General features: G+C 37.7%; 1 protein-coding gene across 4 annotated transcripts in view; it reads left to right on the top strand.

Moving 5' to 3' along the window:
* The window catches only part of LOC150081292 (splicing factor, proline- and glutamine-rich-like), a 288,175-nt gene that overhangs the window by 20,516 nt on the left and 243,499 nt on the right, over nt 1-24,160 (top strand). For all 4 annotated transcript variants that reach the window (XR_016547290.1, XR_016547292.1, XR_016547291.1 and 1 more), the window contains exons 3-4: nt 6,882-7,177; nt 13,457-13,511. Coding sequence is in view for 1 of the 4 variants with exons in the window: in XM_090379613.1 (XP_090235739.1) it covers nt 6,882-7,177; nt 13,457-13,511 (351 nt within the window). In the remaining 3 variants the exon portion in view is untranslated. The remainder of the gene's footprint in view (nt 1-6,881; nt 7,178-13,456; nt 13,512-24,160) is intronic.

The following is a 24,160-nucleotide window of genomic DNA, read 5'->3' as shown; positions in this document are numbered from 1 at the left end:
ACCTTTGTATCGTTTGCAAACTTGGACATTAAGCTTGATATACCATCATCAATATCATTTATAAATACAGAAAACAACAATGGACCCAACATTGAACCCTGAGGAACTCCACTAATAACATTAGTCCACATTGAGCATTGTCCATTGATTACCACCCTCTGTCTTCTGCCACTCAACCATCCCTTTATCCATAGCAGCAATTTGCCTCCAGTGCCACACTGCTCCAATTTGTGCAGCAGTCTTCCATGCGCAACAGTATTAAAAGCCTTTCTAAGATCCAAATATATAATATCAAAGTTATTCCCTGCATCCAGTTCTTTTGTGACTACATCATAGTATCCAATCAAATTGGTCAGACAAGACCTGCCCTTAACAAAACCATGCTGTGTCTGAGCTATAACTGAATTCTTGTCTAGATGATCCTGCAGTGCTTCTTTAACCAGTGCCTCCATTAATTTTCCTGGAACCGAAGTTAAACTAACAGGTCTATAATTACTTGTGTCAGCCTTTGATCCTCCTTTGTGAATTGGGGGTTACATTTGCACATCTCCAGTCTATGGGTACCTCCCCCTGAGTCAAAGAAGCTCTCATAATTATGGCCAGGGGTTTGCTTACTTCCTTTGCTGCCTCCTTTAATATAACTGGATAGATCCCATCCACCCCGGGTGCCTTTTTTATGTTTATCCTCAACAATTTCTCCTCCACTTTCCTCTCAGTTATTAGAAAATCATCTAGCTCACTGTCAATGTTTATTTCACCTACGACATTCCCATTCCTGAATAACTCCTCATGTGTGAATGTAGATGCAAAATACTCGTTTAGATTGTTAGCCACCTGAGCAGGATCCTCAATTGTTGAACCATCAACATCCGCTGGACCAATCTGATTCTTCCCTTTCCTTCTTGAGTTTAAATAGATAAAGAACTCTTTTCTGTTTTTCTTTCCATCCTTTGCCAAGGATTTCTCGTAATCTGCCTTTGCCTGCCTAATCTCCTTTGTGACTTGGTTACAGACCAACTTATATCTATCATAGGCTTCCATGTCACCCATTAATTTGTATGTATCCCATGCATTTTTCTTCTCTGCCATATGTCTCATTAGTTCATCTGACAACCATTTAGGCCTGATCCTTGAACAATATTTCTTGGTTGGTATGTAAAGCCTGGTAGCTTCCAAGATTTGTTCCTTGAATGCTTCCCATTTTGAATTTGCTGTTGGTAACATCATCAGTTGGTCCCACTGTATAGAATTTAAATACTGTCTCAGACCATCATAGTCGCCTTTACGAAAGCAAAAACCCTTCCCTTTACCTCTGATGGTAGTTAACTCCTTGAGTAAATCCCACTTCAGCACACTGTGATCACTGCCACCTAGTGGTTCCTCTATCTGCAGATTCTTAATGCATGAAGAATCACTACTGATAATCAGATCAAGAGTATTACTCCCTCTAGTTGCCTCCCAAACATGCTGATGTAGAAAACAATCATCCAATAAATCCACAAAAGCCTTTCTAGTGTGTGAGTGACCAACCCAGAAATTCCAGCCAATATCTGGGAAATTAAAATCCCCCATTATAAGACTCTCTGATTTACTGGCCCATTCTATTTCCCTGTACAGTATCTTATTATACTCATCAGAGTCATTAGGCCTATAGCACACTCGTACTTTCAATTTTGATTTACCTATGCTTATGTCACACCAAACTGACTCGACACTGCCCTGTCCATCGATGTCAACTGGCTTCACTTCCTTGGATTTTATGTGTTTCTTAACTAATAGCATAACCCCTCCTCCGTTCCTATCCTGTCTATTCTTTCTGTAGACGTTGTACTCCCCAAATTCCAGTTCTGCATTCCTTATATCTGTGTGACACCACGTCTCTGATATCCCAACAATATCTGCCTTTGATGTTTTGAGCAATACCTCAAATTCATCAAATTTATTTACTAAACTCCTAGCATTGGTGTACACGCAAGTATACCTGCACCTGTTTCTATTCTTAGCTACCCTAACACAACCCATGTGTTTACTTGTACCGCGATGGCTCCCAGCAGTCTCTGAAATACCATGCATCTTGTTTTTCAGGCTTCTGCTCATTCCAATATAAGCAGTGCAAGAATCTCTTTCACCTCTGCCAGTGGCTACTGTTAATCTATTAGTCATTGTCTCCCCCCCCCCTTTTGACGGAAGACCACAGGAGGCATTGAATGGAGCGTGTTGGGATTTGTGGGAGGTGTTTTACCAAGATCATTAATACATAAGTTGGAAGAAAAATGGGATGCTAGCAGGTCAGCTCTATCCTTGGTTGAAGTGGCAGCAGAACCATCTGGTTTGGACAGAGGTGGGAGCAGAGATGGGCAAAAGTTGTGGCCAATAGCCTTGGCAAGAGACCGGAATGCTCGGCTACCATTAGGGCAAGAAGCAAGATTTCTACTTTTAGCCTGTTCAAACTCTAGTTTGGACTGATTAATAACTGCTTTACAATTGGTGCGAGCTTTGGTGTAGGCAGAAAATGAAACTGGAGAATTAGAAACAAGCCAATTACGATATGTAACATTCTTCTCTTGAACAGCCTTAGCACATTTATTGAAAAACCAAGGTTTAGTTAAAGGACGAGATTTTAAAGTGGAGTGTGGGATAAAGGATTCCATTCCTGCAAGAATAATTTCACTGACACGATCTGAGCAAACGTTGACATCAGAAATTTTGAAACAGTAATCTGACCAAGGAAAAGAAGTCTCGCAGGTCATCCCATTTTGTATTCTTGTAATGCTAAACAACACGAGGTTGGGAATAGCCATGAGATAAAGGTTCCATTGGAGAAGTGACAATCACCAAGTTGTGATCTGAAGTGTCTAAAGGACCTCTCACTTCGACCGTGTACTTAGAAGGGTTGTTTGTGAGAAAAAGATCAAGCGTATTGACTGTATGATTAGGATTATCCGGTATTCTTGTAAGTAAATGAACAATCTGTGCAAGGTCATTAGTAATTGCAAAAGCCTCAGCATCTCGACCAGCTGGGTCGGTGTGACTAGGAAACGGAAGCCAGCTGGAGTTGTGAACATTAAAATCACCAAGGAAAATTACCTCACTGTTAGGAAAGTTGGACTGGAGAAAGTCAAGTTGCAAAGAGAGGAAGTCAAAGAGCTCCAAGTGATTAGTGGAATTGGGTGAACGGTAGAGACAACAGATGAATTTGACGCAATGAGGTAGAGAGATTTTAAGCCAGAAAAGATCAGAGAGAGGAGATTCCGAATTGCCAAATCTCTGACAGGGAATATCAGAATGGACATATGCACAAGTACCACCTTTGAGGCGAAAGGAATCATACAGCGAATAATTTGGGCATCTGAGATGAGCAGTAGTTGAATCAACCGATAACTGAGATTCTGTCAGAAAAAGTACATGGGGTTTGGCAGACTGCAAGTGGAAATGGACATCGTTGAGATTAGAATTGAGACCACGTATATTTGTGAAATGAATTAGGAAGTGCTTGGGAGGTTTAGATCTTTTCGCAGATAAGCTTGCTCTATTAGTTTGACAATTCATAGTGTATTCAATAGTAAGAAAAAGTGGTGGGACATGCTGTATGAAGTAATGAAATTTTTGGATATGGCGTACATCGGGTAAGAATATACCCAGATCCTTGACATAACGTGGCCTTGACAATGCTCCCCGCATACACACTACTCGGACTGCCTCCAGTCACTGTCTGGCAGAGTAGAGGTAACAAGATTAACAAATAGTTACCATAACACAGCCCATGTATTTATTTGTTCCACTATGACTCCCTGCAGTCTTGGAAATCTCCATTGACTTGCTTTCCAGGCTGCTGCTCATTCTAATAGGAGCAGTGCAAAAATCACTTTTGTCTATGCCTCTGGCCACTATTAACCTTTTAGTCAGTGTATCCCCCCCCCCAAGCTAGCAGTTTTCCAACCCACCTAACACTGGTTCAATGGCATTCTTGTACCATTTCTATTTAAGTCTACCCCATCCCTGTAGAAGCAGTCTCTCCAGTCAACAAGCACAGACCAGGCTGAAAAAAATTCTGCCCCTTGAGCCTTACACAATCTCTCCAGGGCTGAATCGATCGACAAGGCTCGCATCAAATACTCCCACCTGTTGTGTCTGGGCAGTTTTGCAGACACTTTCACGTTCAAACCTAACTCGCGACTTTTTTTTCAACATTGAGCTGCACTTGTTGAGTAAATCTGCAGATCTCTTACTCTTAATGTTATTAGTTCCAACGAGTACAACGATATCACCTTTTGTGCCCTTAAAAGATGTGTGCTACGTCATCATTTGTGAGAGGGAGTCAAATTTTAGTTTCATAATGTGAATGGTTTTAGTTTCAATTATCAGCAACCTCTTATACCTAAAAGGCTGCTGATAATCTCTGCATACTGCAAATTGTATATTTATCGTGCTGTACTTTTCTTAAGGGACGGATCAGTGTTTTCGTAGGATTCTTTTATGTGGACTGATTGGTATAGATGGATGTATGCTTTCATTGTGGAATAGCACAGCTTTTAGGCTTAATTTAGAAGGGTTAAAGAATCCCTTCTAATTTAAGTTTATGGTTTGTTTTTCCTGGTTTATATTCTCTTCGATTGGCATGAACCTCATTACAGTAACAAAGTTGAATCTTCCATAGCAAAACATGAAGAAAGCCATTTTTGTTGTTCATGCAATACAGATATAATTATCTTTTTGTAGTAAATTGTATTTCTTCAGTTCAGATCACAAAAGCTTTGCCTGTACCTTAGATTCAAATTAATTTCAAGGTGAGGGCTGTTTGGGTCTAGGCATTTTTATTCTGATTCAGATCTCATGTAGACTTTCCTTTAGATCATCTGTGTTATTCTTTTCTACTGACTAGGTTACTGGAGGATCATGCAGTTCATCATTGACTGGTCTGAAAGCTGACACAATATTTGAATATTTAGTTTTTTCTCTTTCCCTTTCATTTTCCTTCAATTTCAGTTATGCCAAAATAGTAGTCATTGACATGAGTGGTTGGCCCCTTCCACACAATAGGAACAGTCAGTTGCAGCTCTGTTTTATAGTTTTTTTTTTTAGCCAGACTCTGAGATGCAAGGCACAATTAGGGTAGTATATATGAAAAGCCTACTTTTTGTCCTGATCACCTAATTCGCAGCTAAAATAAAATTCATGTTTTCTTTAAATAGGGCATTATCAACTGTAATATTTAATGGTCTGAGTACTATGCACATAACATGCTATCTGCTGAATTAATACACTTATGTGAAATTTTAAAACTGTTCAAATGCAAATGGCACCAAACACTATAAAAAGAGCACACATTTTGCTTTGGAACAATGTTAACTCTCCCACTTCTGACTGACTTGTGGGAGGATTGCTTTGTACATTGAGTTGGCTTTGCATTAGCAAACCCTTTGTGTAGGAATGGACTGGTCTGTGATGCTGGTGAAGGTTCAAAATTAGGAACGGCTGGTATGAGATTGTAGGTTGCACATGTGGTGATCCGTTTTTGGGTATGTGAGGAAGAATGGGTAGGGGGTGAGACATGCAGATGCCAGTATCTCAACAAAGGCCAACGTGGTTTAAGTGTTCCTCTTCTGTGGTGTCATGAGTCTATTGTGAGTGACTCAACAGTAGTTCAACAAGCAGCCAAAGGTCATATGGGATAGCCACATGTGATCGATGCCCATGGTGAGCATTGTGTGTCTCATATTGTAACACAGCAGTGACACAACTCAGTGGTCTATCTAACCACCCAGTACAATGTAGGAGTGGCAATATCCACATGGTCATGCACTGGACGTTAGCTCGTATAGGCTATGGCAGTCGACTGCCATTACAAATACCCATGCTCGCTGCAAAACACAAGAAACTGCCTTGCATAGGAACATCAGCAACAACACTGGAGCACAACACTGGAAATCTTGTGGCTGGTCTGATGAATCCAGCTTCCAACTCTGTTATGCTGATGGGCATATCCACATTTGGAGAAAGCAACGTGAGGCCATGGCACCTGGATGCACTATTTGTGTTTGACATGCTGTATGCAGTGTTGTGATTGTTTTGGGACTTTTTTGTGGCATGCCCTGGATCCACTGATCACTGTTAATCAATGGGTAGAGGGAATCTCTGTTTCTATCATCACCAACTAAGTACACCCTTTCATGATGACAGAACCCATGCAACTCCAGCATCTATCAACAAGGCAGTTTTCCATGCCACAAGGCTCTGTAGGTTGTAATTGGTTTCAGGACCATGAGACCCACCTCAGCCAGTCTCCACCCAGTTAGCTTGTTTGGGACTTACTGGAGAAAACATCCACCTGACAATGTGCTGGCATTATTTGACACACAATGCAAAGCATGGATAGCACTACCACAGTTCACCCTACAGTACCTTTGTGGAGTCCATGCCAAGATGTGTATTGGCTGTATTATGGACAAAAGGTGGCCCCATGAGGTATTAAGTAGGTTTTGCTAATGTTTATATCCATATGACATATAGGAAGCAGGTGGAATAGATTAGTCTGTCAACTGCTCTTTCAGCAGGATCTAGAAATATGACTTCAGAACTTCTCAGTCAGCAGTTCCAATTAGTCCTGTTAACAGAAAATCTATCCTGTGAACTGATGTTGCTATGATAAAACAGGCTGCAACTTCGAAATAGGCATTAAGAAAATATGCAAAATTCACCGTATTTCTATTTTGACAAAGCTTTATTGTTGTTCAGTATTATTAAGCATCTGTAGTTTGCTGATTGTGGATAATTTTGATATATTAGTGAAAAGTTATAATAATTGGGCTTGTTTTACTAGGTGATTAACACGTTAAAATTGTTATAAAATGCAGTACTGAATAACAGTTATTTGTCTTTAGCTCACCAAGACCAGTGACTGTTGAACCACTGGAGCAGAGGGATGAAGATGATGGATTGCCAGAGAAAAATTTTCAAAAAACAAATAAACAGTATCTCAAAGAAAGAGAAGTTGGGCCTCGTCTTGCTGAGATTGGATCCTTTGAATATGAATTTGCAATGCGATGGAAGAAACTCTATGAACTTGAACAGCAGAAGCGTGATAATTGGGATAAAGAAATTCAAGAAGGTCGTCAACAGCTGGAAGATCAGATGGAATATTCTATCTATGAACATGAAGCAAATGTATTGAGAGAAAGTAATTATAATATTCTTTTGTTTATTTTATTTATAGATCTGTATTATTATAAATTTTATAGTTTAAGTGGTATTTAACAAAATTTATATTTATATAAATGAAAGTTTTGGCTGTTTAGCCATTATTTGAATGAAAGTTAGATTGGCATGAAATTGCGATTGCTCTCCTGTTAATCCCTAGGGAATATATAATCCAACTTCAGAACCCATAGTCTTCTTTCAGACATGTTTTTGGGTAGACTAGAGTGGTGTCACCCTGATCTGCCTGAAAATTCGAGTACTTCTAGGTTAACTTATCCCACTTCTGGAATATCCAGCCTCATTTAAGAAATGCTGTTTCAGTTCTATATATTTGTCTTCTGGTTTATGCATTTGGATCATTGGAATGAGGGCAACTTCATTTTATTTGCCAGGTAGTAGCAAATGTTAATAAAAAAAAAAAAAAAAAAATATATATATATATATATATATATTACTGGAAACCCTTGATTAGTGCGGTTTGAACAATGTGGTTTTAATTAGGGCGCAAAATTTTTTTGATACTAAACCCTTAATATATGCGTTATCAAATTTGATTAGTGCACTGTTTTTTTTGTTTTTTTTTTTTTTTTGCGGTGCTTGGCAACTCACGACGGCACCTGAAGTGGCAAATACGTGACATGCACTCACCAGGGTCTTTCAACTTAAATGCACTTTCCATAGTAGTAGAAGAAAAGTGAAAGGCCAAAAAAAAAAAAAAAAGGCAACAAAAATGAAATTAGCACCTTCTAATACAGTATGGACAAGGTAGTCCCAACACGGTGTAATTTATTTAGGTAAAAATAAGTATGGAGTTGGGATAAAAATGGTTAATATAAATATGTAGAATTTAGTGTAAGATTTAATTTTGTACAATGTATTTTAAAAAATAGATTTAGAACAAGCAAATGGTATAAGCATGAGATATTAAATTGAGAATGGGGAAGGGAAAAAGGAGTATTTTAAATAAATAAAGAAAAATAGCAGTAGAAGTAGAATAGTGTCACCCTCCTATTACACTATTTAAATGAACGGGAAGAACTAAGAATTAGACACAGAAAGATGAAAAGTATAGAAAAATTATTTAATAGAAATTTGACAAATATAGAAACACAGTTCCTGATACATGGTCAGGTGTAGTCTCCTGATGTAATACCTGATCATATATCAATATTTATTTCAGCTGACATCAGATCAAGCATTTTTGCCTTACCTATATTAGACCATTTACTAAAAATGTTCCCCCCCCATATCTGATGACAGCTATACCATTTTCATTTTATTAGTATTTTGTTGTACTAATTTTACTTTACAGTTTCCCCACTTTATATTGGCTTGGCAATTTAGCCCATAATTTTCTTAATTCATCATAACCTCTAGGATATTAACATTCTTTCACCTTTCACAAATGGGGAAGGGAAATGGACTCAGGGGAGGTACCCATAGACTGGAGATGTGCAAATGTGACCCCAATTCACAAAGGAGGATCAAAGGCTGACACAAGTAATTATAGAGTTTAACTTCTGTTCCAGGAAAATTAATGGAGGCACTGGTTAAAGAAGCACTGCAGGATCATCTAGACAAGACTTCAGTTATTGCTCAAACACAGCATGGTTTTGTTAAGGGGAAGTCTTGCCTGACCAATTTGATTGGATACTATGATGCAGTCACAAAAGAACTGGATGCAGGGAATAACTTTGATATTATATACTTGGATCTTAGAAAGGCTTTTGATACTGTTGCACATGGAAGACTTCTGCACAAATTGGAGCAGTGTGGCATTGGAGGCAAATTGCTGCTATGGATAAAGCGGTGGTTGAGGGGGAGAAGACAGAGAGTGGTAATCAATGGACACCGCTCATCGTGGACTAATGTTATTAGTAGAGTCCCTCAGGGTTCAGTGTTGGGTCCATTATTGTTTTCTGTATTTATAAATAATATTGATGATGGTATATCAAGCTTAATGTCCAAGTTTGCAGACGATACAAAGGACCTTCATCAGTGGGTAGGTACCCTCTGGTATAATGACTGACAACCTAGTTGTGAAATTAACTCTATAATATTGGACTCCAAATGGTGTATAGTAGCTTGAAACAATAAAAATTTTGGGCTGAAAGCCTCGGGCAACTCGTGAAGGCATTCACATTTTTTTTTTTTTTTTTTTTGGCTGATGCTGCATAAGCTCCTACACTTGCTTTCTTGCATCATGTGCCACTACTACTACTACTACTACTACTACAATATGAGATTTAAATAAAATAATGCCATGTAATCAACTTCAGTGGACTTACTATGTACAGACTTGTTGCAGTATGTGTCAGTTGCCCTAAACTTTTATTGAGTTTTAAACTACTGTACACCATTTGGTATCTCTCATTGTGGAGTTAATTTCACAACTGGATTGTCAGTAGTTCACTGAATACTTACCCACCCACTAATGAAGGGTCAAATAGCCCTGAAATGGCTGTCTGGTATCCACTGAAAATAGGTAACAGTAGTATTCTCTATTGGGGAAGCATTACTTATTCGAAATATAACAAACAGGCAACTCGTGAAGGCATTTACAATATGAAATGAAAATAAAGTGATGCCATGTAATCAACTTCGGTTGACTTACTACTTACAGACTTGATGCAATGCACTAATTTGTATGTCTAATAAATTTCCATAGTCTGAGGCTTTTAGCCTTGCTTAAATTTTTATTGAAAGCTGTGGATCTATTGGAATGGATGCAGAGAAGAGCAACCAGATTGTGAGGAGACCTGATTGAAGTGTTTAAGGCTTTAAATCGAGGGCTTAGTGTCATACAACGTTAACTACAAAATTGCATTTTTGTTTTGAGACAACTTTAGTGTAACTTTACAAATAACAATGCATATCATGTTATAGAAATGTATTTCTTTAGTAGTTTACAAGTTAGCTTGGGCTATAAGCACATTTCCGGTAAACCAAGAAAACGTCAAATGACATTTTTTTTTTTGTTAATTACAAAAACGTTTACTACTACAAAATGATTTTGTAGTTAATGTTGCCTGCCTGACACTAAATCCTCGAAATGGACTGATTTCTGAAGGCTATGAATGCAGGATGTTGTAATAGTCCCACTCTTTCTTCTGATGTTATTGACCTTCCGAGTCTTGTCTGTTTTAAAATGCTACTTGTTTTTTTTTAATATGGTGAAATCTAATGTTGTCATGTGGTGGATCTTGACTGATGTCTGAATGCTTGTTGAACAGCAGTAGCACATTTATGCTCGGCTAACAACAAAACAACACTCCTTTTCCTTCCGAGTAAACATGACTGGGTGACTACGTCATTAGATATGGACTGTTGTTAATATGTTGCAGTGTTTTAACACTGGGTGCCCATTGTTGAGACTATTTGAGTTTGCACGTGTAGGCATACTACATTTAATGGGATGTGTTTCATATATTTGAAGATAGAGTTTTGAAAATCCCCACCATTATTTCTGCAGCATCCTATATTGCAAATTTCTACATATTTTCATTAACGAATTGGCTGCCAGCTTACTTTGCAAAATAAAAACCTCTCCATGAAAAGTTGTTCGGTGTGTTATGTGATATTTCATTGAACTTTGTGGTGCGAAGCTAGTTAAGTGTCTTGGGAGGATTCCAAAAAAAAAAAATATGGTGTAATACATGGAAAATCTGAAAAAGGTAATACTTTCCTTTTGTATTATATATAGATGAAAGTGATATTTCACTTTCTAGCAGTAGAAAATTCATTGTAATCAGACATTTGTAAAGAACCAAATAAGCTTAATAGCACTGTGCAGTGCATAGAAATAAATGCAAAATGTTGCATTTTGTGTTTGATGGTGTCCTTCATGTGCTGAATGTGTATTTGCATCTTTTGTCATAGAACATAATATTCCTTTGACTTGTGCTGATTATGCACGAGTGTTTCACAGAAATGTGGTCCCCAATAGTGAAATAGCAAAAATATTTGTTTTGTGGAAGAACAAACTCAGCAGGCATTGCTAGTTAAATTACAGTGATGGCTCTTAAAAATGGGCCATTTTAGATTGCTACAGATGGTGGTAATCAAGCTAATGGGCTATAAAACTAATAAATGGCTATTTCCCATTTATCGTAATATAAAAACGTTAATCAAGAGTAAATTTCTCAGTACCAGTGCTGGAAGATGACTATAGGTTACAACATTGGAATATTTTTCTGAAAAACATGAAAGTATGTGTGAGTCCTTTAAAATGGTCTGGCACTTATTATTGGTAATGCACCAGTTATGGTAGGCCTAAAAACTGGAGTAACAAAGGTATTAAAAGAGGGGATTGAGCACTTTGTGGCAATAGGCTGTTTTTGTCGTCTTATTAATTTGTGCCCTAAAAAGTAGGTATGCTCCATCTGAAAGTGGATGAATACTTGGTAGATGTTTATTATTATTTAAAGGGAGAAGTGCTAAAAGTAAAGATAGATTTAAACTGGTGCCTGATAGTGAAGCGAAAAAAGATTTTTAAGCACATATGTACTCATTGGCTGTATTTAGTTAAATGCTTAACTGCTTTAAATGCGTCTTTGGTTAAATGTGTAAATATGAACAGTGGTAATTAGTGATCTTTTAAGAGAGGTTGGAAGTGATGAGAAAAGCAATACGAGCAGTTTATCAAATTGAAAACTACAAGAAGCAATCACCATTGAGTGGTATTGGCCCATATTCAAATATCATTGAAGATACTTGCAGAGCACAGAGGATTTTGTGTTCTGCGAGGAAGTATTCTATGGTTACATATGATTATAAGGTACATAAATCCCCATTGAAAAATGATATTCTTAAAAATGTAGAGGTAACACAAATTTCATCATTTGGCAGGACATCATTTTAAAATTTGATTTTTTTTTTTTTTTTTACAGATAAGTTTCCAATATTTCTTTGCTATGTTAAAGATGAAGCAATAGATATTTTTCAGCATCTACTGTCAGTTTCCTTATGAGAACCTGTTGGATGCTATTATGAAAGTTGAAGTTCATGTACAGTAGTCCTTTGTTGGGGAACTGACAAATTCCCAAGAAAGCTTGAAATATATCAAATTATCCAAAGTCATTATTGACATTTTAACAATTCCTCATAGTAGTGCTGCGTGTGAGAGAATATTTAACTAGGTGGGGAGGGGCAGACTTAGTTCAGTTCCTTTTTTGGTTAAGCTTTGGAAATGCTCTTGACAGTCAAGTCTGAAGAGCAGTGCCATTGTTACAAACAAAACTTTGACTCTACATTTCTGAAGCGGGCATAGTCTGCAACAGTATCTTCTTGAAACAGCAAAAATCAGTTGTCTAATAGAATAGCCAAACAGAAATCCACAGAAATGTTACTCAAGTTAAATGTTTGAGATATTGTGCTGGTAAACAGTATGATGTCTGTCAGTACATATAACTTAATTTCTAATGTATTATTGGACTTCAGAAAGTTAAGACTTTTCTGAAAAATCTTGGTTTTTGAGAAGCACTCTTCCTTTTTTGCAGAAAATCTGTTTTGCCCTTGTTTTTGGCTTTAAAGCCAACTTGTGTTTAGAAAATACTAAACACTAGTTCCTGCATAAGTCAACTGGTGTTTAGAAAAATAATTGACTGGCTTATGCAGATAAAACTATGCATTTGTTGCCATCTAGTTTTGTACTGGTGGATAAAATATTTATTATTATTTATACATTTTTTTCCCCCTATATTTTTGCTACTATTTTTTTAAATGCTGGTGGCATATGAGAATGCCATGTGTTTATCTGTGAGGTCTCCTTACCTTTGGACTAAACAGATATGCTATTTAAGTGAGGACATACAGAGACACAATGATGACATAAACAAACCAGTGTTTGGAAGGTAGTTTGGAAATATATTCTTGTAGAAGTGGTGGGGGGGGAACCTGGCTTAAGCGGTTGTAATGATCTTATCAGAAATACTTTGTAATTGAATTAAACATAAAAGATATAGTTAAAGAATATTAAGAATATATAATGTAACAGATAGCTTAAAAATACAGTTTATTGCATTTCATAATCACATGCTTAATTTTATTGTGTTGTATTGACACATCTGTTACTTTTTTTTATTTGAATGTTTTTCTGGAAGTCCATCATGCCTTAAAGACAGATATGTATTAAAAGTTTTTTGGATTTTTATTTCTAAAATCTTGTGAGTGTAAAGGTGTATATCTTAAATAATTGCATAAGCATTTCATTTTGTAAGTTATTAAGAGATGGTTTTAGTTAAACAATTTAAAATTTCAGGGTTAAGACACATGGAAGAACAGAGCACCCTTATACAGAGAGAACGAGAAATCAGGTATGATAATCTGTTATACGTTATCAACCATTCTTTAATTTATTAGTTATGGCAAAGGATGTAAGGAAACAAACAACCTGCATCATCTGTCCATCTCCTGTAATAATTTGTCCAGTTCTCCTTTAAATTTAGTCAAACTACTCACTTCCACAACACCTGATAAATTTGATCCAACAATTAACTATCCACTGATTGAAAGAAAATTTTTGCTCGTGTATCCTGCAACCATCCTTCCTCAATTTAAATTTAAGCATTTATGTCCCTTATGTGTTATCTGAGCAAGCATAAGAATACTGTCAACATTTAGTTTACTCAGTCCATTCAAAACCTTAAATACCTCAATCAGATCTTGCTGGTTCCTAGTTTCCAGATACCAAAATTTGCAGAACTAAAAGTAAGAGTACCCTTTTGTCTCCCTGACTAATCTTGTTGCTCTTTTCTGTATCTCTTCCAACAAATCCACATCTTTCTTGAAGTGAGGCTTCCAGATCTGTATGCAGTACTCAAGGTGTGGCTTAGCCATTTCTTTATGGAATGGAATAATCACCTTTCTGCTGGAAAAATTCCTGTATATCATTGGGAGAAACATGCTGCCAGGAGAGCTCATGGGAAATGAGCTATCCTGGCATATGTCTGCATTTCTCCAAGGACTTCAAGTTGCACTGTATAAATTCCATAGGTCTTTTTCATTCTCCTTCACCTTGAGTGTGGTACCACCCAAATTAACTACAAAAATTGGTAATTTTTGTAGTTAATATATCTTTACTTTTATAGCCTGTGGATAATATTCTTCTTATTTTAGCTAATTAGAATCACTGTTTAATAGAATTAAAATTCAATTCACAAACATGATCACAATGATGCACTATATATCGTATAGTGAACATACTTTACTATGGTGAGTCCGTCGTAACGTGATTTGATCGTACAGAAAATCAATCGTAAAGCTGTATTTTTAACTATTTACGTGAAACTTCGCATAATCGGGGTAGCTGTTTATTTGGGACAAATTTTAAAGAACCGAACCTAATCGAGAAAATAGCCGGGGTTTACTTCGCTTAATTGGGGCAGGAGACTGCAGCACTCGAGATTAACCTATGATTGGTCGGATCATCTGCAAACCTAGACAATATACAGAGTCCAGTCACAATATTACGACCCCCCCCCCAATGCAGACATCACACACGCCTAGCGAATCATACAGCGCACATGTCAAGTTCACACACTACAAGCATAAGGCTTGATGTTCAGCATCCGTGAACACAGTAACAGCCTCTATCATGGGCAAAGCATGCGACCTATCAGACCTGGAAAAAAGGCATAATCATCGGCTATCGGGCCAGGGGTGCCAGGATTTTGGAAACAGTGGACTTTGTGGTGAAATACTCAAGTGCTGCAGTTGTGAAAGTGTATCGACTGGACAAACGGTATAGTTTTGACTACCTGGCGTGCCAATTGTGGAGCCCCAAGCACCATTGATCCATGAGGTGAATGTCCGCTGAAACGGTTGGTCAGGACTGATCAGCGAGCTACTGTTGTTCAACTTGCTGATGCTATCGAGGCAGTGTTAGGTGGGACGGAAAACTGCTAGCTTGAGGGGATACAAGGACTAATAGATTAACAGTAGCTACTGGCAGAGGTGAAAGTGATTCTTGCACTGCTTCTATTGGAATGAGCAGCAGCCTGGAAAACAGGATGCAGGATATTTCAGACACTGCTAGGAGTCATTGCAGTACAAGTAAACACATGAGTTGTGTTAGGGTAGCTAAGAATAGGTACAGGTGCATGTATACTTGCATGTCTAATGCTAGGAGTTTGGTAAATAAATTTGATGAATTTGAATATTTCTCAAAACATCAAAGGCAGATATTGTTGGGATATCAGAGACGTGGTGTCACACAGATATAAGGAATGCAGAACTGGAATTTGGGGAGTACAATGTGTACAGAAAGGATAGAGAGGACAGGAAGGGGGAGGTGTTATGTTATTAGTTAAGAAACACATAAAATTTAAGGAAGTGAAGCCAGTCGAAATCGCTGGACAGTGCAGGGTCGAGTCAGTTTGGTGCAACATAAGCATTGGGAGATCAAAATTGAGAGTAGGAGTGTGCTATAGGCCTAATGACTCTGATGAGTATAATAAGAAACTGTACAGGGAAATTGAGTGGGCCAGTAAATCAAGAGAGTCTTTTATAATGGGGATTTTAATTTCCCAGATATTGACTGGAATTTGTGGGTTGGTCACTCACACACTAGCAAGGCTTTTGTGGATTTATTGGACGATTGTTTTCTTCATCAGCATGTTTGGGAGGCAACTAGAGGGAGTAATACTCTTGATCTGATTATCAGTAGTGATTCTTCATGCATTAAGAATCTGCAGATAAAGGGAGCACTAGGTGGCAGTGATCACAATGTGCTGAAGTGGGATTTACTCAAAGAGGTAACTACCATCAGGGGTAAAGGGAAGGATTATTGCTTTCGTAAAGGTGACTATGATGGTCTGAGACAGTATTTAAATTCTATACAGTGGGACCAACTGATGATGTTACCAACAGCGAACTCAAAATGGGAAGCATTCAAGGAACTAATCTTGGAGGCTACCAGGCTTTACATACCAACTAAGAAATATTGTTCAAGGTTTAGGCCTAAATGGATGTCAAATGAACTAAAGTGACATGGCAGAGAAGAAAAATGCATGGGATACATAAAAAGTAATGGGTGACGTGGAAGCCTATGATAGATATAAGCTGGTCTGTAATCAAGTCACAAAGGAGATTAGGCAGGCAAAGTCAGATTATGAGAAATCCTTGGCAAAAGATGCAAAGAAAAACAGAAAAGAGTTCTTTATCTGTGTAAACTCTAGAAGGAAGGGGATGAATCAGATTGGTCCACTGGATATTGATGGTTTAACAGTTGAGGATCCTGCTCAGGTGGCTAACAAACAAAACGAGTATTTTGCTTCTACATTCAAACATGAGGAGTTATTCAGGAAGGGGAATGCCAGAGGCGAAGTAAACTCTGGTAGTGAGCTAGATGATTTTGTAATAACTGAGAGGAAAGTGGAGGAGAAATTGTTGAGGATAAACATAAAAAAGGCACCCGGGGTGGATGGGATATATCCAGTTATATTAAAGGAGGCAGCAAAGGAAGTAAGCAAACCCTTAGCCATAATTATGAGAGCTTCTTTGGACCCAGGGGAGGTACCCATGGACTGGATATGTGCAAATGCCAATTCACAAAGGAGGTGCTACGTAGCCAGGTGGGAAGGAGCAGCAGTGCGTAGCACACGCTTCTTGATCAGACCGGAGTTCGAGCCCGTCACCACCAAATACAGAGGATGTGGAAAGGTCAGAGAATGACCACCGCATATCCAGGAGCAAATATGACCTTAGTTGCTAATGCTCTTAAAAACCAAATAACAAATAACAAAATTCACAAAGGAGGATCAAAGGCTGACACAAGTAATTATAGACCTATGAGTTTAACTTCTGTTCCAGGAAGATTAATGGAGGCACTGGTTAAAAAAGCACTGCAGGATCATCTAGACAAGACTTCAGTTATAGCTTGGACACAGCATGATTTTGTTAAAGGAAAGTCTTGCCTGACCAATATGATTGCGTACTATGATGCAGTCACGAAAGAACTGGATGCAGGGAATAACTTTGATATTATATATTTGGATCTTAGAAAGGCTTTTGATACTGTTGCACATGGAAGACTGCTGCACAAATTGGAGCAGTGTGGCATTGGAGGCAAATTGCTGCTATGGATAAAGGGATGGTTGAGGGGGAGAACACAGAGAGTGGTAATCAATGGACACTGCACTTGGTGGACTAATGATATTAGTGGAGTCCCTCAGGGTTCAGTGTTGGGTCCATTGTTGTTTTCTGTATTTATAAATGATATTGATGATGGTATATCAGTCTTAATGTCCAAGTTTGCAGACAATAAGAAGGTTGGCAGGGTTGTTAAGGACACTACTGACGCTATGCTGCTGCAACAGGATCCGGAAAGGTTAAGCAGATGGGCTGAGAGGTGGCAAATGAAGTTTAACATTGACAAATGTAAAGTACTACATATGGGAAGTACTATGTATCAACTCTGTGGTACTACGCTGACAGTAGAGAATGAAAAGGACCTGGGTGTAATTGTGCAGGCAACTATGAAGTTTTCTGAGCAGTGCAGATGGGCTGCAAGAGTAGCCCATGGTGTCTTGTCAATGATATACTGGAATTTTTCTAGCAGGAATAAGGAGGTGATTATTCCCTTGTATAAGGCAATGGTCAGGCCACACCTTGAGTACTGTATACAGGTCTGGAGTCCTCATTTCAAGAAGGATGTAGAGCTGCTGGAACGAGTACAGAGAAGGGCAACAAGATTAATGAATGGAACAAAGGGTTGCTCTTACGAAGAAAGGCTTAAATTTTGCAAATTACAGTGTCTGGAGACTAGGCACCGGCGAGGTGATCTGATAGAGGTGTATAAAGCCCTGAATGGTTTGAGTATGCTCAATGCTGATGGGAATTCTTCCTCTCGCTCAGAATAATCACCTGAAAGGGCATAAATTCAAATTGAGGAAAGACAGATGTAGGATAGATATGCGGAAATTTGTCTTTTGCCAGCGGGTAGTTGGTCGGTGGAACAGACTTCCATCCCTTGTTGTGGAAGTTGATAGCCTAAGTAAATTTAAGGCTCAGCTGGACAGGTATTTCAAAAGAATGGAGGGGTGAAATGGGAGTGTATTTTTATTTTGGGTGATGCTATATAGCTTGCTTTCTTGCATCATATGCCTCTACTAATGATAATGCTAACTAGCCGTCCAAATGAACCGTGGGGCCTCCAAAAAATTCTCGAACATGAGAGTGCAGCAAACCATGTTGCGCATTGGGCTCCGGAGCAGACACTTGGTGATAGCACCCATGCTGATGACCTTTCATTGCAAAGAATGGCGTCAGTTTGCACAGCAGTACCGACACTGGACCCCGACCGAGTTGCATTGGGTGGCCTCCGACGAGTCACGGTTTCTGCTCAACCGAGTGAATGGATGGTGGTGTATTTGGCATGAAACCTCCAAGAACAGACACCCAGACACGATTGTTGGCAGAAGGTGGGGGTGGCATTATGGTCTGGGGAATGTTTTCATGGTATGGCTTGGATCTGCTGATACATCTGGAGGGCACTCTGAACGCAAATGGTTACCCATCGATTGCCCCCGATCAGTGGATCAGTGACCGTGTTCCCTGGCGGCGATGGTACCTATCAGCAAGATAATGCACCATGCCACGTTGCCAGAATTGTTCATGAGTGGTTTGAGGAGCATGACGAAGACTTTAAGCTACTCCCTTGGCCACCGAATTCCACGAATCTTAACCGAATTGAAAATCTATGGGACCACCTCAATTGACACATCAGATGGATGGCTCCTCCACTAAGGAACCTATAAGAACTCCTGGGTGCACTGCAGTCTGCATGGTGCTATGGGTATCAGTCTGCAGTCTGATACCCATAGCAACTTTTCGTAGATTTATTGAGTCCCTCCCACAGTGGGTGGCTGCATTGCATGCTGCAAAAGGCCCATATTCTGGATACTAGGTAGGTGGTCATAATAACATGACTGGACCCTGTATATTACTTCTGCAATGCCATTAATAAATGCTGTAAACAATAATGTGCCTAGCAGTGAATCCTGATGAACTCCACTAATGACATTAGTCCAAGAACTGCAGTACCTATTAATAAACTATTATGTCTTCTACCACTCAACCTTCCCTTTATCCACAGCAATAACTTGCTCCTAATGCTACACTGCTCCAGTTTATATAGTAGTTTTTCATGTAGAACAGTGTGAAAAGCTTTACTGAAATCTAAATATATGATGTCAAAATAATTTTTTGCACCCAGTTGATTTATTTCCCATCATCATTTTAGCTGATTCATCAGACATGATCTACATCTAACAAATCTGTGCTGTGATTGCTGTATAATTACATTCCTGTCAAGGTGAACCAGTATTACTTCTTTGATCACTGACTCCATTATTTTCCCTGGAACAGAAATTAAGCTTACTGGTTTGTTAGGCGCCGCTGTAGCCATTTGGGAAGGATCAGCAGTGCGTAGCATACGCTTCTTGATTAGACCGGGGTTCGAGCCCGTCACCACCAAATACGGAGGATGCGGAAAGGTCAGGGAATGACCACCGCATATTCCTGGAGCAATATGGCCTTAGTTGCTAATGCTCCTAAAAACCAAATAAACAAACAAACTGGTTTGTTATTACTCACCTTTCCCTTTGATCCCTCTTCTTGAATAGGGGTGTCAGTTCTAATCTGTAGACATACCTAATGATGATCTCATAACAAGTGCCAATGGTTTTACTTTTCCTGCAGATACTTTTAATATAATTGGTTTGATTCTGTCAGCCAGAGGTTCCTTAGTTACTTCTATCTTCAACAGTTTTGGTTCCACATTTCTCTCATTTATAAAATCATTTATCTCCCAGTTATAACATAGTATACTTATGATATTGACATCTAATTTCATGCACAAATGTTGATTTAAAATATTTATTAATTTTATCAGGAACCTCAGTAGGATCATCAGTAGTTATGTTGTTCTTGGTAAAGGGATGAATCACTTTTGTTATAGTAGATCAATGTGCTTCATGCCTTTCCTTCTAGTGTTAACATGAACAAAGAATTCTTTGCTACTTTTATTTGCATACGTATCCAAAGGGTTTTTGTAAACTGTCTTTCTAAATCACTTAGTGACTTGATGGTAGGTTTCTGTGTCTCCTGATATATGTACTCATCCCATACATTTTCTTCTATGCCACTAGTCTCAGTGAGTTCACATTACATCCATTTAGGTTCAAACCTTGAACAATATCTCTCAGATGGTATTGGTTTAGTAGCCCTTATGATTACTTCCCTGAACATTTAGAATATTCAGTCAGTGAGGTTATCAGTTGTTTTGACTGAAATGAATCAAACTCCCTAAGATCATTGTAATCACCTTAATGAATAGAAATCCTTACCAGTTACCCTTGACACTAGTTCTGTCTAAGTAAATCCCAGATCAGTACACTATGATCAGAAAAAATGCTTTCATCTGGAGCTTCTTAATGTATGAAGATTCTAAATAAAACTAAAGATGTACTAGAAAAATAAATATATTTCTACAGAAATTATTGCTGCTAAAGTATATTTTATTTAAAAGAAATACAGTAGCATATGATATTTTAATAAACCACATGTTCAGATGTACAATTTTTTAATGTGAAGTATTTTTTAATTATATATAGTTAAGTTAATTTTCTCTTAATATTTAAAATTTTTTTTAAAGTTCAATCTTTGCACAATTTGAAAATATTAGAATTCATATTACACCTAATTCTGTTTTTGCACGAACTTTTTTTACACGAATTTGGTTTAACACGAATTCAAAATAAATATTTCATTCTCTTTTTACGCGAGTCATTTTGATTTAACACGATTTGTATGAATTTTTTTTTTGCCCAAATTCTAAGAAATTTTTTTTTTATTTGTGGCATATTAGTATCATTTCTATATTACACGCATCAATAGATTGGATAACAGCTAGTGTTTGCGTTTTGAAACGCGTGCTTTTGCTTACCAATGTTTACGTCTAGGTATCTATGAATCATCAACGTTTTTATTAATTTTGTGCACATCTACGGTATTCGTGCATTGTATCTTCAGCAGACATGTAGTAGTAAGCTCTATTTCAAAGTGAAAGAATCTTTAGTGAAATTTGTGCACATATAAATTTATTAATTTTGCCGATAGTCAATAAATTGTAAGTTTACAAAATTTTCATACCTTTTTTTATTAATTATAACTGAGATATTTTTCGGTAGCCCTTATATAATGTCGAATAATTCGCCTATTACCAAAATGAAAAGGAAAGTGATTTCTTTGGAACTTAAAATTCAAATTTTAGATCGTCTTGCAACTGGACAAGGGGCTACGTCTGTAGGAAAGCATTTTGGTGTACATGAAGCTACCGTAAGAACTATTAAGAAAAATGAAGCTGCAATTAGGAAGTCGGTATGTTCTGGAACAAAAGTAAGTGTTAATTCATCATCATATACAAGAGATATTGTCAAGGAAAAAATGGAAAGGGCTCTGGTAATATGGATAGAAGATCAGTCACAAAAAAGAGTACCAGTAGATGGAAATGCCATCAAGCAAACAGCACTAAGAATTTACAGACAGATTAAAGAAAAGGAGCCAAGCACTTCATCTCAGTTAAACAGAAAGTATGAATTTTCTGCGAGTACAGGTTGGATGACAGGGTTTCTTAAAAGGAATGCTCTTCATAATATAAAAATTAAAGGTGAAACTGCATCTGCAGATGAATCGGCTGCTAAAGTATTCCCGCAGGAACTTGCAAAAATTATTGAAGATGGAGGATACACTCCTGATCAAGTGTGGAATGCAGATGAAACTGGTTTCTTCTGGAAACGAATGCCGAACAGAACGTATGTAGCCAAATCGCAGAAAACTGCTGGTGGTTTTAAGGTAGCTAAGGATCGTGTGACCTTATTATTTTCCTCCAACGCTTCAGGAGATCGTATGTTGAAACCACTGCTGGTAAATCGAGCCCTAAACCCACGTTCAATGAAAGGTGTAGATATCAATAAATTGCCTGTTCACTGGATGGCAAACAAGAAGGCCTGGGTGACCACTACTATTTTTACAGAATGGTTCAACAAATGTTTCGTCCCAGAAGTCAGACGTTATATGAATTTGAAAGGTCTCGAATTTAAAGTTCTTCTGATTCTTGACAATGCACCCGGCCATCCTGTCTTGGAACACCCAAATGTACAAATTTTATTTCTGCCACCTAATACTACATCTTTGATACAACCGCTAGACCAAGGTATAATTGCGACAATTAAAACATACTACGTAAAACGAACATTCCAACACGTTTTGGACAAACTGAATGATGAAACACTAACAGTCATTGATGTGTGGAAGAAATTCTCAATTATGGATTGTATCAATCAAGTTGGATTAGCGTTAACTGAATTAAAACCAGCAGCTTTAAATGCATGTTGGAAAGCGGTTTGGCCACAATGTGTAAAAAGCAAAGATCCCATCATCCCTAATACGACCGAATTTCCCAACATCATTACAATGGCACACAAAATTGGTGGAGAAGGATTCGATGATCTATCGTTTGAAGATATTGATGAATTGTTAACCGACAAAGCCCTAAGCGAAGATGAAATATTAGAGGTTGTCCTTGGGACTCCTTATCCCACAGAACGTAGTGATAATGAAGCAAATGATCCTGTTCTAAATGCAGATTTAATAAAAGAAGGTCTGGAACTGGACAGAAAATTAGGTAATCATTTTGTCAAACATGACCCTAGTGAGGAACACGCTGGGAAGTTTCAACGCGAACTGAAGTTGTTGACAGCCTCTTACAGAGAATTATATAACGGACTAACCAAAACACGAACACAACGATTAATAACTGAATTCGTTCGTAAAACCGGTGAAACATCAGCACCAGAGGAGATTCTTGCTGATTTTGCTGAAGAGATCACAGAAAGAATTTCATTAATAGAGGAAGAAGACTATGTCCACAACATTTCTAGTGATGGCAGTGATATTCCAGTCGTACGCAAACGTATGCGCCGTTTATTATCAGAAAGTGGAAAATGAATAAAATCTTGTTATTTGTAAAACAGATTTTTTTTGTTCATGAAGAATTTTTTTTCATTTCATATGCATACAAATTTATTTTCGTACATTTTAATTACATATTATTACATGTGTATTTTGTTGAAATAAAATAATAAGCTTAAAACGAATATTTTATGTGTTTTTTTTTAAATTATTTTTACTGATTTTTTTAGATCCGGAACCAATCTTCTTTTCTTCCATAAATACAATGTCTTTTTTTACACATATTTTTCAGGAACGTATCTATTGTGTAAAAACAGAATTAGGTGTATATTAAAGGTGAAGTTTGCGAATTCTAGATCAGAGGATTGGATTGCAAAAACAGGATGTCATGCATGCTTTTCTTACATTTTATAAAAAAATAAAATAAAAAAACTACCAACCTGTTTCCATCTTCCCATTAGGTAACTGTCTAGTAGGCCTTTGAATTTCTTATTCTGTCAACTTTAACTACCCATAAAGTCAACTTACTTCAACCATTATTGTCCTCTTATCTAAAAAGAAACTTTCTATTTTTAGTAATGGTACATCAGATAAGATTAGGGAGGCCAAGGCTGTGTATGAGAAAGCACTGGCTAAGAGAACAAAGAATGAGGACAAGAAATTTTTTGTGTATATGAATACAAAGAAGAATAAAACATCAGATTGGACACTTTTTGTACTGGTGTGGGAAAAGTCTTGATAACCCAGCTGATGTTGCTGATGAATTGAATAGGTACTTGGGCATTTGTTCTAACCAACAAAAGACCGTTTATCCTGAGGAGTGGCTATGTGAGTGAGGCTGAGACATAAATTAGTGATTTCAAAATTACAGATGACTGTTTATTAAAAAACAATCTAAAGGCAACTAATGCCCTTGGTGGTGATGGCATGTACCCTGTAATTTGGTGATTGGCAGCCAGAGAGTGTATTGAACTATTACATTTATTTACAA

This window comes from Mastigoproctus giganteus, chromosome 8 (genome assembly GCF_048544385.1).
Source record: "Mastigoproctus giganteus isolate SK-2022 chromosome 8, ASM4854438v1, whole genome shotgun sequence".
Lineage (NCBI taxonomy): Eukaryota > Metazoa > Arthropoda > Arachnida > Uropygi > Thelyphonidae > Mastigoproctus > Mastigoproctus giganteus.
This window is presented reverse-complemented; position numbering and strand designations above follow the sequence as displayed.